The sequence below is a fragment of the Euprymna scolopes genome, chromosome 1 (assembly GCF_053919585.1).
Source record: "Euprymna scolopes isolate OS-2025 chromosome 1, ASM5391958v1, whole genome shotgun sequence".
NCBI classification, from domain to species: Eukaryota; Metazoa; Mollusca; class Cephalopoda; order Sepiida; family Sepiolidae; genus Euprymna; species Euprymna scolopes.
In genome coordinates, this window is record NC_136482.1 from 200,845,716 (window position 1) to 200,862,083 (window position 16,368).

The window sequence follows — 16,368 nt, forward strand, 5'->3', positions numbered from 1 at the left end:
CTTATGTTATTTTGTTATATATATGTAGTGGCGAGACGATACCAATATCTTTCCCCTGATTTCGATACAATTACCGATTCTGATTCTTTCTAAATCTCTAAATATTTAACTATAAAGTTGCTATTTTTTGCCAATTATTTATCGTAAAAACAAATTGGAAATGTGCAGATATTTTCTCAAATGTAAAAATACACTTGTATGGGGAATGTATCTATAGATTTTAGTTTAAAATCAATATTATTAGTTTAACATTACTACCAGCAGTGTCAGATTTGGTTTTAAGGTAAAAATTAGCAAAAGCAAAAAAAAAAAAAAAAAAAAAAAATGCATTTCATAAAAAAATGAACAATCAGTTAAAAAAAAAAATTTTGTGAATGTTATAAACATTTGAAAAAATATATGAAGCTGTAATTGTTTCAATCATTAAATACAAAGTAACTGTATACAGTGACTTTGTATTTAATGATAATCTTGGGTATACAGTGGTTATTATTTCAAAAGCTAATTTTATGTTGTACAAATGCGTTTAGACCATTTTTATTTCAAGCAAAAAAGATGAGGATTTATATTTTGCATTATTTGCATTATTTGCAAAGAGCTGTGGCGTAACAGATAAAGTACTAGGTTAAGTCAGTTATAAGTGAAGCTCAGGAGGTTGAAGGTTCAATCCTCAGTATAGGCGATACTAAGAATATAATTGTGAATGGAATGAGGATGTGCTACCCCATGAATTTGATAAAGGGTTCCGTTTGAAACTCCATACAGATTCTAGAGTCTGACAAAATCCACCTGAGGAAGGTCAGAGGTTAGATCAGCCAGAACATTGCAAAAGTAACAATATGAGAACAGCAGCCTGAATGGAAAAGATGAAAGACGCTATTTTAGATCAATTTTTAACATCTCCACTCTTGTCACTGTGTGTGTGAGAGTTCCTTCCTCATAAATTCTGCAACAGCTTAGCCTATCTTTTGCAAATTTCACACAAAGCTAATTTATATGTCTGGCAGTGTTCTTAGATGTTTTGTACAGAAATTCAACCAATAAATATTGAAAAAATCCAAAATATAGTCTTTTCTTTCTTATAGATTAAAAAACAATATTTTTTTTACAAGGGAATATTTTGTGTTACACTAGCTTCAAATCATTTCTTCTTAAAAACAGATTTATTGTCATCTGGAGATATAGTTCACTGGTAGAGCACTTGACTACAGATCAAATGATCTCCTGGTCAAGCTCGAGTGTATCTCATCATTGTATTTTAATTTCTTATTAAGGAGTTCAATTTATAATAAAAGAAGAGATACCATTTAAAATTGCTGCAAATCATATCTTCGTTTGCATATTTTTAAAACTAAACATTAATCAGAAGTGACTTTTCCAGGGCATTCATCGTCAAGCCCAAATATCAGCTGACGTGATATTGTAAACAAACACAGATGGAATTTGATGAATGACATTATCATTATTTGATTTTTTATTTTTTACGAATTAGTCCACCGGGAAAATTATTCCTCGTAATATATAAAAATCAATAGAGGATTGATTCTATAATAATACATACTCAATCTGCAGAAATTGAAATATCATGTTTAAGCATATTGTACGACCGGGCAATGCAGGGCGTCCAGCTAGTAAGGATATGAATCTGTTTTCCACAATTCATAAATAAGGTACTAATATAGTGTTAAATGTACGAGTTGTGTTCATTTCGAGTCAACCTCATTCAGGGTTAAGTTACGATTATTATTAATAAATTCCTGAAAAAATTGCTAAGAATTCTGGAAAAATCACAACTGCTGTATACGCAGTGTTATCCTTGAATATACAGTGCCTCTATACGTAAAATAATGACAGATTAACAAGAGTAAAAATAAAAACTATCTAGTACAGTGATATAAAAAGTTGAAATTATTTGAAATTCAGGTACTTATAATATTTTTGCATATTCTGATAGTAAATCATCCTAAATATTGTTTAGACAAAAAAAATTAATTAATTTTAATTGGTTCAAAAACCTTTAACAAAAAAAATGCTTTATTGATTGTGACAAAAATGGCAGTGAAGTGTGGCTTTGGAAAATTTAAAATTTTAAATTCTATTAAAAATAACAGAAAAAGTTTTAGATTATTCTGCTTTTTATGTGATAAAATTCAAACGGTTATCTTTCTGGAAAAAACGTTGCTAAAGAATAGATTTTAATTTATAGGAAATTAACAAATTTTAATGAAATTTTCAGTATTTATCAAATAATGATCATTTTTGGTGAATTTTTAAGTAAAGGCAGGGGTCAAAATCTTTATACATTTGGAGCATCGGCCATTTATAGGCATGGTCAAAAAATGAAAAAACACTTTTTTATAAACAAATTCATATCTGAGAGTATCCTGTATCTCTACAAAGCCACCATGCATAGAGTATTATTGTCACATCTGGGCTACCACTTGTCTCTCCCTCTTAGATAGGGTCTAAAAAAGAGTCCCATCTAATAGATCCCGCTTTATCAACTAAGCTTCACCCCTGTTCCATTACTGCAATGTTGTATCCCTGTACCGGTTTTACAAGTATTTTAGTAGAATGTGCTCTGATGAACTTGCTGCACTTATGCAACCTTGACGTACATATCTCTGACAAACCCGCTTAGCAACAAAATCACACCCCTTCACTGTTGAGGTCCCTAAATGCCAAAAAGGTTTCTACTCTAATACCTTCTTCTCTCAAGCAGATAGACTTTAGAATTCCCATCCTGCTACCCGGACTGTACAGATACGCGGAAGCTTAAATATAACATCTTGTTAATCTTTCTTAGGCATGGTCCTAATTAGTAGCGATATGCCTGTTTGTGGTGAACGTGAGTAAAAAAAAAAAAAAGAAAAAAAAAAAACAGAAAGAAAAAAAAAAAACAGAAAGAAAAAGAAAACAGAAAGAAAAAGAAAACAGAAAGAAAAAGAAAACAGAAAGAAAAAAAAAACAGAAAGAAAAAAAAAAACAGAATTCTAAAAAATAATCCATTTTTAAAAAGAATTAAATGATTTTCAATTCCAATATTCTGCGATGTGAAATTTTAAACATAGAATTTTATGTAAGAGCATTCAAATTTAAAAAAATATTTTGATATTATATAAAAATGACTATTGGCAATTTTTAAATAGCAAATTCAACAGCAACCTAAAAATATTTTAATCTATAAATATAAAAGCGAAGATGTATGTATGTGTGTGTGTGTTCGCTTTTTCTGTATGTCTACAAAAGGCCTTTTTCAGAGAAGCGGTCGGTCAGTTCACAACTTTTTAAAACTTTTTATATCACATATAAATCGTGATATCTCACAGTTAACAACGAAGCTCGCCTGTCTATTTAATTTGCTCGATTTTGGGAAGATAAATATTCAACATTTGTCGTTCGTCGCATGTGGGTTAGTCTTTTTCCTATAACATCTTGGGAAAAAATCCCGCAGTCAAACTTGACCTCATTAACTCATTAAAATGGACACCTGCCAAATCCAAGTAATTAAATAAATTCAAATGTGTTTCCGTTAGCATATCGCGGTGGGGCAATGGTTAACGTCGCATGTTTTTTTTTTCACACTTTAATTTACAACTTTGCGTCAAGGGTTCAGGTTCGATCCTCATACTTACTCCCCCCCCCCCGGAGTTTCCACACATACCTCCAAACACCCGGGCAACGCCAGGTACCCCTCGCTAGTATTATATAAAAATGACTATTGGCAATTTTTAAATAGAAAATTCAACAGCAACCTAAAAATATTTTGTGTCTTTGACCATCAGTCAAATTGACACACAATTTAATTTATACACAAAATGATGACGTCGCCGATTCTGCATAAAAAATTGGCAATTTTACACAAGAAAATGGTTATACCCGTTTTTAGATAAAACTATCTCAGTCAGCCATTTTGTTTCTAAGCTGAGATTTGTAAACTTTACCAATCTTCTCTTGATCGACAGTGGTCGTGCTGGATGGCACTCATGTCAGTAAAAAATAATTATATTCTAATGATTGCGACATGTTTCATGTCTTGGCAGCCATTAGTGTTGACTGTTAAAAAGAAAGATTTTATAGAAAAAACAAAAAAAACTGTGAAAGTGTTATAAGACTAAAACATAACTACGTGGAGAATTTCATTCTAGTGCGTTTGATATAAAATATTGGTTATATATTTAATATTACCAATATAACCGGTTGACTTCCAAAAATGGCTGTCAATTTTACCGATTAGTTCTGACTGACTTAATCGGTGACTTAGTAGATTAACTCACATTATTAATTTTCTTATTTTTGCGAATTTTTATTAAAATTTTTTTTTTCAACTACATTTTTTCTGATTTTTTACTTTCTATTTGGATTTTCATTTTCTTTTAATATTCTGAACTGTGATTACAGATTAGTCTTTTTAAGCAATTTAAAAACCCAGAAAAATCTTTAATCCTATCACTAACCCTAAGTTTCTGTGGCAACTAGTCTCCCACTTCATTCGGATTTGGAGGCAGTCATTATCGTTGGGATTCGTTAACGTATAGTACATTTTGTAGAAAACAAAATCAAATAGCGTTTGTTAAAAATAAATTTGAAATATATAAATTAAATATCATAATCGTGTATTCAATTAGTCGAGCAAGTAACTGCTCGGCTGAACAAAATGTTACTTGCAGACTACTATTGAGTAATGAAGCCGTGGGTACTGCATGAAAAAACAAATTTTTAATTTCCTCGCCAAATATTTAATGAATTCCTTTGGAATAGTGATAATGATCTCCATGTTGTTCTGTTTCATTTCAGATATTATTTTATATGATTTGATATATCGATTTAAAAAAAAAAATCTTTTTTACAAAATCGATTCTTAAGAGTTTTTCAACCAGGTGACTATTCATACTACCATAACATAACATTTAATAACTTTTCGCTACTACTATTACTTATTTCTAACAACATCAGACTGACTGCTTGCTAGAATTGTTGATGCTACTTCAAGCGGTTTATATTTTCTTATTGCTTGCACATTGATTTTTACAGAGAGAGAGAAAGAGAGAGAGAGATGAGCAAGAATAAGGAATGAAGCCATAGGTATAGCATAAAAAAAAATTCTAAATTCCTTCAAATATTTAATGAATTTCTTTGGAATAGTGATAATAATAATAATAATAATAATAATAATAATAATAATGCTCATGTCATTCTGATTTATTTGAGATAATTTTTTTTTTTATATATTTTGATATACTATCGATTTAAAAAGAAAAATATACTTTACAGATTTGGATATTACGGGTTTTCCACTGTAACTATTTATACTAACCTTTCTGTCAAATCAGGCTGAGCAACTATTAATACTAACTTTCAACAATAGCTGCTGGCAGCAACTACGCATACTAACTGATCGCTTGTTAGAACTATTGATGCTATCCTTTCATTTTAATCAGCTGTTTGTGTTATCGACTTTTGTAAATAACTATTCTGTACTTGCACCTAACAATTTAATGAACAAAAAGATATCGTCAAACTTGAAAATACTAGTCAAACAATGTAATCCTTAAAAAGAGACTCTTTACGTTCAACACCGGTATCAATTAATTTAACCAAAAGTTTGTTTACATTTTGAAATGAACAATAGGTAAAATTTAATCACACTATTATTTCAAATGTAAAGATGTGATTATAATTTAATTTTAATTAATCACGTGTTTAACAAATAAAAAATAAAGATGAAGTTTTAAAATTATTTTATGTGTTTTATTTATGATTTAAAATAAAAACATTGCTAAGTAAAATTTTAGGTGCTAATGTATTTTTAGTATCTTGCTGAAATAATAATTTTATTATTTTGCAAGCCATTCTTAACATGGGGAGGAGCGGGTGTTTTGTATCTATTTTGTGCTTCCACCTTACAATTGAATAAAAAATTACAATTGAATAAAAATAGATATTGTGAAAACTTGAATTGCACATGAAAACACCATTTACAAATAGCGTTGTACCAAAAAATGCATATGAACATTTTAGGATCATTCTTGAAGGAGATATTATTTTTAAAAGAGACTAACTCCGCCCCCCCCTATTTTTTTCAAAATATTTTTAGTTAATTACTATTGTTTTAAAAGAGGCAAAATCGATTTTTCTACCTAGCTTGCTAAGTTGTTAGTGGTTTTACTTATTTTAAAGTGTTTATTTAGTAAGAAAAACAAGTCAACAAGGATATCTCCTCCACTAGAAAAGGTGGTGTAGTCTCAGAACAGATACTAAACTTTGCTGCTGATAATAATAATAAATTTACCTTCAGATGAAACAAAATTTTATTCACTAGCCGTATTAAACTTAAATAGATAAACTTAATGAAAATTATACTTAGAATTAATTATAAATTGAATGCAGCGTAAAATTTAGGAAAACTCGTCCAATTTTTAAGCTAGGAAAACTCTCCATTATTGAATACATATCGATTTGAAACACATTTTAGGACGGTTCTTGAAGGGGGTTTTGTTTTTAAAACTACACCCCCATAATACATATCTTTTAAAATATATTCACTGGTTTACTGCTGTTTTAAAATATATAAAATCGATTTTCTAAGTGTTCATTTTCTACCTAGCTTTGTAATTTTTTAATGGTTCAACTTATTTTAAAACGTTTATTTAGTTTTAAAAAATATCGAGTGTTACTTTAGAACAAAACAAAAATGTTCGACATGAGTATCACGTCTCGGGAATCTCGATAATCGCTCAAAAATAGAAATTTGAAGAAAATACGGAAATAGATATAGTTTTAAAAATAGCCCCCCCCCCCTCCAAAAGAAAATAAATTTGTATATTTTTTAAAGTAATGTCCAAGATCAGTGTTCGGCAAAAATCAAACTATCGAAAGTGGATACGGTTGATTATGTACTAGGTGTATCAGAAGTGGCCATTAAAAAGACGTGATAAGAACTAATAATTCAAATTACTATCTTTTCGAAGCTTATAGCTACTTGAAAAATGTAAATCAAATCCTAATTTTTTTTTTCAATTAAAGGAGCAAAGACCAAATTTAAAAAAAGATAACAGGTTTAACACCTATTTGAAAATCCCCGCCATGACACAAACATTTTACGTTTTTATCAAAACCGGAAGTAGTTTTTTTTATTGTTTTGAACTACGGGTGGACAGAAGGAAGTAAAAACCACACGTTCGCATTAGCCGTCTAGCCTTGCGCATAAAGAAATTTGTGCCTTCATATCTGAAAACTAATCACATTTGGCTTATAATTTTTTGCCTTTAAAAAAAACCAAAAAAAACAGTTGATGAATTTTTTTTTTCTTTTCTCAAAGAAATAAACGAGTTTTTGATTTAATATATTTAAATACCACTTTATGGGGTGATTTTTTTTTAATATCTATAAAAAAAAAAAAACATTGAATGAAATAGAAATAATTTTCGTAATAAAACGAAAGATTATATGGTTTCATTTAAAAAAAAAACACTAGTTAAAAAAAAAGGTTTTTACAGGTAAATTTGCACAAAACTATTCTTTTTTTTGTTTTAAATTTGAATATATTATTTATTGAGCTTTTATCTCCAATTTGTGATATATAAAACTTTGGTACATAAATTAATTATTAAAATTTTAATAGACATTTAAAAATAGAGAGAGTTAATTAAAAAAAAAAAAAACAACGTTTGTCTAAAATATTATATTCGGTTTATTGGAAAGAGTATATAATTTCACACTGACCCTGAAAATATCGTAGCAATTTAACCAATAAAAAAATTGATAGATTTTTAAAGTTTAAAAATTGAAAAAAAATTAACTCGTAAAATTCAATTCAAAGCTCACAGTATTAATGCCGGTGTCCTTCAGGGGTCCATCCTGGGCCTAACTCTTTTCCTGATCTACATTAATGATCTTCCAAATCACATCCTTACATCATTTGTAGACATTTATGCTGACGACACTACCATTTATGGTAGCACATCTAAGACAGTAAACGACCAAGTTCTCTCCAATTCTCTCTCCTCTGATCTTGATCATGTAGTACAATGGGGAAAGGAGTGGCTGGTTACTTTTAATGCATCTAAAACCAAGCTTCTCTCTTTACATCATCAACATTCTAATCCACATTTGGCATCAATTGAAATGAATGGCTCTCGTCTTCAGGAGGCCTCAAGTTTTGACAAGCTTCTGGGCTTGACCATTACTCCTGATCTTAAATGGAACACGTACATCAAATCTGTTGCCAAGGCCGCTGGAAAAATGGTGGGATCTTTCTATCGATCCGGTAGATATCTCACTACTGATGCTATTCTCTATCTATATAAGAGCCAGGTACGTCCAAGGATGGAATACTGTTGCCACATCTGGGCAGGAGCTGCTAGAAAGGACTTGTCCTGCCTTGATAGAGTTCAAAATAGACTTCGTAGCCTCATAGGAGATGTCCTTTTCTCCTCCTTGCAACCTCTATCTCACAGAAGAGATGTTGCGAGTTTGTCTCTGATGTATCGTTATTTTCATGGAAAGTGTTCGACTGAGCTTCAATCTATGGTCCCCCCTCGCCAAACTTTCACAAGAAACACTCGTCTAGCTGTAAACACTATCAATAATTCCCCCCACTCTTTATCTGTGCCTAAACCTAAACGTACATTCCGTGAACAAAGCTTCTTTCTTAGAACTGCACGCCTGTGGAATTGTCTTCCGATTTCCTGCTTTCCGGCTGACTACAATATGGTTGTTCAAGTCTAAAGTAAATAAGTTCTTGATGACCCGTTCCATATAAGTTATCAAATTTACCAAATTTTCATTACTAATGATTACTATATTGTCCAATTTCTACTGTAAAAAAAAAAAAAAAAAAAAAAAATTCAATTGATTTCATTACGTAAAAAAAAAATGGCTGCATGAAGGCGCGCCGGCACTTTGTAAACACTTTTTTAAAAAATAAAAAATAATATTTCTATTATTTTTTATACAACTTTAATAGTTTATTTTGGAAGTATATTCCATAAAGAAAATAAACAACACACCTTTAAAAGAGAAATTACGAGTTTTTTTTATATTTTATTCGCAGTTTCGTGTTAGGCGTGTCAAAAATTCCTAAAAAATTCTCATATACCTAATTATGTACCGCAATTGAATGGAACAGAGTCACGGAGTCAAGACACGAAAAACAAAACAATATATTTATTAAAAAAAAAAAAATTACTTTGTTTTAACACATCTTGAGTTTTTACAAAACAAAAAAACTTCCTGCATTATTGATTAATAAAACATTACATTATGTGATGATAATGTTCCCGTTATTCTGAGCATGTTTTATTAATAAATATCATTTTATTGATTTTGTTGTTGTTAATGTTGTTGATAAATATAATTTTAAAAAGTTGGGTATTTTCTGGAAAAAAGATTTCTGCCTCAATAGAAAAATATTCAACAAAATGTTTACCCGGAAAATTATTTAACCGAAAACTATTAATATTAAACTTTAAAAAGGAAGATACTATGAATTTAAAAAAAAAAAACTATTTTATTTGCACTCAATCAGGTGTGCCTTATGCACTAATAAAAACGTAATTGGCATTTTGTTGCACTTTTTAAGATTTTAAATATTTATAAATTTTCTCATATAAAAAAACGATTATTATATTGTTTATAATTTTTTGACAGAAGAAATAAAATTAATTGCATATAAAACATTAGAAGAAAAATGCAAAATTATCTAATTATATCAATACATTTTGGCAAATTATGTAAATATATTTTGTAAAAAATGATTTAGTAAATTGATCTGAAATAGATTTTAAAAGAAAAAAAAACATGGATTGAAAATTTAAAATCAATAAATTATCAATACAATTTTGTCATTATAAAAAAGACGATTGAATTCATTTTAATTGGCAAAAGAAAAACAACTATAAAATCCAAAATCAGCCAATTATAAATAAATTTTACATTATAAAAAATTATTCAAATACATTCGACATAATTTATGTATACTATTTCATTTTAATGAAAAAAAAAAATTTTTCATTATAATTATTAAAATAAAACAATAATCGTTTTTATGACAATAATTCGCTGATATGTTTTTAGCAATGTTGTTTTTTTCTTTTGCAAATAAAAATTAATCTAATATTTTTATGACGACAAAATTTAATGATTTTAGATTTTTATCACAATTTAAAATTTTTCTTCTAATGTTTTATATGTATTAATTTTATTTCTTCTGTCAAAAAATTAGTCAATATAATAATCGTTTTTTATATGAGAAAATTTATAAATATTTGAAATCTTAAAAAGTGCAACAAAATGCCAATTACATTTTTATTAGTGCATAAGGCACACCTAATTTAAAGTATATATATATATATATTAATTCTAGTATCTTTTTAAAGTTTAATATTAATAGTTTTCGGTAAAATAATTTTCCGGGTAAACATTTTGTTGAATATTTTTCTGGGTGCTAGTGCAGAAAGTGAACCGCGCTATTTTTTAAATCGTATTTTCAAGTTTAATTAAAGTTTTAGATGTTTTTTTATTCAACTGTAAGGTTGAAGTATAGAATAGGTACAAAACACCCTCCTCATGTTAAGAATGGCTTTTTAAATAATAATTATTATTATTTACGTCCGGATCACTCTCTGCACTAGTACCTTTTTCTGTTGAGGCAGAAATCTTTTTTCAAGAAAATATTGAATATTGCCAATGAAATTGTCTTTTATACGACGAATAATTTGCACAATCCAAATAAATAAACAAACAAATAGGTTGTAATGTCAGAAAACTAATCTATTTGGAAGCAAACCTTGAATAAAACCAATGTTTTGCTTTTTGTGTGTCTGCTCAACGTGCTGTCATAAAAACGTGTTTTTTTCCGCTGTAAAAAAAAAAACAAAAAAAACTACTCGATCAAATTAAGTGAATTTTTTTTTTCGGAGATCTTCAGTTCAAAACGGATACGTGCAATATAACCTTTTCCGATATTTTCATTACCATTTTTTAAAAAGTTCAAATAAAGACTGAATCAAACTTATTTTTATATTTGCATAAAAATAAATACATTATACACAGTTTGGGTCATCCGTACCTAACAATTTTACTGGCGTCACTTCCGCCAAATGGCTTTGTAAACAAAGGAGTGCGTCAATGCGATGTTTAACTTAAGTCAAAAAACGTTTACCAAAATTTTTCACACAATGTTTGATTTTTTATCAAATGAAATTTAGGTACCATGCTGAAACAATAACGGGTACTGGTCGCGGTAAGAGTTCCCTACCGAACACCCTAAAAAAACAATAATTTCTCCCCGCGCAGCCGCAAAGGACATGTTTTAGTTGCCATAGTAACAACACTTTTTATCGACATTGTTTTACTGTTTATGAATATTGAAATAAAAGACATTACTACACATTTATTAATAATATCTCACTTTTAATCACTTTTATCGACTTTTTAAAACTTTTTTTTTACTCTTTTTAAATGACAACGTTAATGTTTATGAATATTGAAATAAAACATATTACTACACATTTATTAATATCTTTTTTTTTTACTGTTTATGTGTCAATTTTATCGACTTTTTCTTTTCTTATATTGAAATTATTCTTATATTGAATATTGAAATAAAAGACATTACTACACATTTATTAATAATATCTTTTTTTTTTTTTACTGTTTTACTGTTTGTGTCACTTTTATCGACTTTTTCTTTTCTGTTTTAAATGACTACGTTTTTACTGTTTATGCGTCACTTTTATCGACTTTATCTTTTTTTTTTTACTGTTTATGTGTCAATTTTATCGACTTTTTCTTTTCTTATATTGAAATTATTCTTATATTGAATATTGAAATAAAAGACATTACTACACATTTATTAATAATATCTTTTTTTTTTTTTTACTGTTTTACTGTTTGTGTCACTTTTATCGACTTTTTCTTTTCTGTTTTAAATGACTACGTTTTTACTGTTTATGCGTCACTTTTATCGACTTTATCTTTTTTTTTTTACTGTTTATGTGTCAATTTTACCCTAAATGTATTATTCTATCACCATTTTGTGGTACTAGTGCACTTATTGATCCGTGCTGAAATGTTATTATTTAAAAAAGCCATTCTTAACACGGGGAGGGTGTTTTGTACATATTCTCTACTTTAACCTTACAATTGAATAAAAAAACATTAAACTTTAAGCTTAGAAATACGATTTAAAATATAGCGCGGATCATAAGTGCAAAGTGCACTAGCACCCATTTTCTTATTAATAAATGTTTAGTAATTATTTTTCTTTTAATATTCATAAACAGTAAAAACGTCGTCATTTAAAAAGAAAATGCTATTTAAAAAAGAAAATAACATTGATTAAACGTAAGTAAATTTATTATTCTATCATCATTTTGTGGTAAGTAAATTTCAAGAACCGAAAAAAGTCGATAAAAGTGACACAAACAGTAAAACAGTAAAAAAAAAAAAAAAAAAAAAAAAAAAAAAAGATATTAATAAATGTGTAGTAATGTCTTTTATTTCAATATTCAAGATAAGAATAATTTCAAAATTGACACATAAACAGTAAAAAAAAAAGATATTAATAAATGTGTAGTAATATGTTTTATTTCAATATTCATAAACATTAACGTTGTCATTTAAAAAGAGTAAAAAAACAAGTTTTAAAAAGTCGATAAAAGTGAGATATTATTAATAAATGTGTAGTAATGTCTTTTATTTCAATATTCATAAACAGTAAAACAATGTCGATAAAAAGTGTTGTTACTATGGCAACTAAAACATGTCCTTTGCGGCTGCGCGGGGAGAAATTATTGTTTTTTGAGGGTGTTCGGCAGGAAACTCTTACCGCGACCAGTACCCAATAACGTTATTTAGAAAGCATCTCTGAATATGGGGAGAGGAGGGCACTTTTTAAAAATTAACTTGAAATTAAAGTATATATAAAAATAAAATAAAATTTTAAAAAAGCGATACTTTATCTACATAAGATCTAAATTTAATTAGTAAACAATTTTATGGCTACGTCTGCGTGACGTACAAACTCTTTTTACGAAGAACTAACTGAAGGGGAGATAATCAGTGAATGTAGGCAGAAAATGGCGGACGAGAGACTTCACCGTTAAAATGCGTTTTCTTTCTAGATTAAAAAAAATGGGTACTAGTGTACTTATTAATCCGTGCGTAAATAATAACATTATTTAAAAAGCCATTCTTAACATGGGAAGGGAGGGTGTTTTGTACCCATTCTGTACTTTAACCTTACAATGTAATAAAAAACATCATAAAACTTTAATTAAACTTGGAAATACGATAAAAAAAAATAGCGCTGATCAGTAAGTGCAAAGTGCATTAGTACTTTTTTTTTTTTTAAATCAAAACGTTAAAGAAAAAAAAGAAAAAAAAAGCTGCGACAATTTTTTTTTAATGTAACAAAGTTGATAACAATAATAATACAAAATGTAGTCTTTACGCGGCTATTAAGAGAATCGTTTGTTTTCATATGATAATTTACGATGCTGAACCGACGATATTTGCATTAGATGAAAACATTTACAAAGAGAACTTGTGGCAACTTTTTTCTACATTTTTTACGACTACTTTTTTTGAATTAAAGTAAATGTTATGTTAAGTTTTTTTTTTTTTAGTCTTTAACTTTAAAAAATACAAACAATGAAACTCTTAAATAAAACAAGGATGAAACTTTTAAAGCTGCAGGCAGCGACTTTTTTTTTCTTCTTCTAAAACAGCGCTATCGCTATGGTTTCCACCTTAACATTTCCCTTTTAAACGACGACATTTAAAGGTTTTCGGGTATGCTGAAAACGAATATTGGGTTTAAATAATTAGTTTTAATTAATTAAGCAATATAATTTTATATTATAACTAGGGGCCATTTTGGTACGCGCGAGCACGCGCGTAACTTTTTGGGTTGTGTTTTCGCTCGAGCGATCGATCGCGCGTATCGAGATGGCCACCAACTATAACATATGAAATTACATTGCTTAATCAAATCATTTGCAGAAAATTTAAATGCGATATTTGTTTTCAGCATACTCGAAAACCTATGCAAATTGTAATTTTAAAGGAAAATGTTAAGATGGAAACAAGGTAAAAATTTACCGCTGAGCTTTTACGTCAAGATTCGGGAATCTCCGTAAAAATTTAAAAATCCTTCGGTGTCTATTCAGCATAAGCACTAAATCCAGTAACAAAGCTTAGATGGCCACCAGCAATAACATATTGCTTAATATCTAGAAAACTATGCAGAAACTTTAAATACGATATTCGTTTTCAGCATACCCGAAAACCTGGAAAAGTTGTCATTTTAAAGGAAAATAAGGTGGAAATCAGGTAAAAATTTACCGTTTGTTCAGATTACTAAGCATATCTAATACGTCAAGATTCGGGAATCTCCGTAAAAACAACTCTTTACGTGTCTATTCTGCACAAACACCAAAAAGTTTAAGAGTTGCGTCTGCTCTTCCAGGCTCACATAAATATCAAGTGAATGTTTTACTTACATGCTTGTATTCCACGATTTGTTTTCCGTGTTGAAATATCCCCAGCTAGCAGCCGTCTGTGGGGTCATTACAGGCTTTTCTAGGCCACACAAGAGGGACACTAAATAATCCATAATTGTACCAGCGCAATCGTATTTTTTCAACAAGTTGGGCCGTTCTTTGCTCATCCAGAAAAGAGTGGCGCAGCCGTGACCGGTGGCCAGTCTCAGGTGTGAATCAGGGGGCGGCAAAGCGTGGAGGAATTTGGTGTTGCATCGCTGATCACGCCAGGTGATGAGGTTACTCGTTTCCCCTTCTGGGGTCGTAGTTCTCGTGGTGGTGGTAGCCGTGGCTGTGGCAGCGGCGACGTGCACTGAAGCTGCACCCGGAGAATCGGGTTCGGACATGGATGCGGTCGCGCTGGCCACCGCAAAACTAACCACCTCCTTTTTGACAGTCTCTTCGCTTCGCCAAAGCATCACACCGTGCATCTGTCCGGTAACCGCTAGGCATACAACACGAGCCAGCAACTCCTTGTCAAAGACGGACAAGCATTTGTGAAGGACCTGGAGGATCTGAGAAGGGTCCTGTTCGCAGCCATCGGGGCCAATATCACTTGTTGTGTCCGCGTTAGTTACTTCGGCAGCTGTTTTAAGAGGTTTACGGGTTTCACTGTCGACCAGGGCTATCTTGATGGACGTCGTACCCAAATCGATGCTTAGGACTAACGGTGATGTCAGGTCGTTTGTTGCGGCTTGGTTATGGCCAGGTGTAGGTGTGACCACCATGTGTTGTGTTTTTTGGTAGTGTTTGCTCGTCGTGTGGAACGTTTGTTGCTGTGGAGGTGGTGGTGCCCCGGAGCTCATCATTGTGTGTCGTTGTCGGTGAGCCCCGGAGGCTGTGATTGTGGTTTTAGTGGAAGTAGCGTTTAAAGTTGGAGATTGGTTCATGTACAGTTCGGGCATTCTCCTTCTTTGGCATCCATGGAACAAAGTCGTTCGTCCGTGATTTTTTTTTTTTTTTTTTTTTTTCTGTAGTGTTAAAGGCGACGGACGACTAGCCAACACTTCTGGCTTTCATACGGACTGAAAAGATTTTAAAAAAAATAAAAAAAAGAAAATCAACAAGCGAGTGAGGGCGGGTGGTTTCTTCAATACGACTCTACTTTCATTGGTCGTCGGTTTTGCGTTTGCACCGACGGTGACCCGCTCGCCACTGACAATGCCAAAAAAACTCAACTCAGCAACTATGGTAGCCCATAAGCACAGCTTTCTATAGACGACCTTTGGTGGGCATAGTAAACTAATATAATGATATTGTATTATTGGTACGGTCGGATTTAATTACAGAGCTTTCAAAATAAGGAAGGATGTCACGCGAAGAAGAGAAAGAAATTAACGGAATGAAAGGATACGTTGTCGTTTTCTGTAGTTTGCTTTTAAAGTCGATGACACCAGAAAAAAAGAAAAATAAATACTTTTGTTATTTAAGTGTTTGTCAATTTAATTACAATTAAGGGACGAAGAAGATTTGTGTGTGGGTCTGTGTGCGTGTGCGTGTGTGTGTGTGCATGTTAACAAGGTATTTTTGCACTTTGGATGCGATAGAAGTTTTGTCCTACTGACCCGCTTTGGTTCAAGTCCAGAGTTCAACTTAAACAAGAAAGAAAGAAAATAAAGAAAAATTTGTGCTTGTTAAGAATTTTTTTTTTTAATATGTGATTATAAGCAAAACCAACAATATTTACTTTATTGCCATGCCGAAAATAGTAATATATCCAAAAATTACGAAAATTTATTGAATAGAAAATGACGAAAATTACTGGGGGTGTCGCCAAAACTCGTCTTTTTGGGAAACGATTGAAGTAAAAGAAAGAGAAAAT

The 16,368-nt window shown here is 30.5% G+C and overlaps 1 protein-coding gene across 1 annotated transcript in view; it reads right to left on the reverse strand.

The window, feature by feature from the left end:
- LOC145279715 (sedoheptulokinase-like) overlaps positions 1-15,693 on the reverse strand; it is a 100,814-nt gene extending 85,121 nt beyond the window's left edge. Inside the window, exon 1 of the mRNA XM_080131007.1 lies at positions 14,508-15,693. Within this exon, the coding sequence (XP_079987133.1) occupies positions 14,508-15,451 (944 nt within the window). The 5' untranslated portion in view covers positions 15,452-15,693. The remainder of the gene's footprint in view (positions 1-14,507) is intronic.
- Positions 15,694-16,368: the final 675 nt, after the last annotated feature.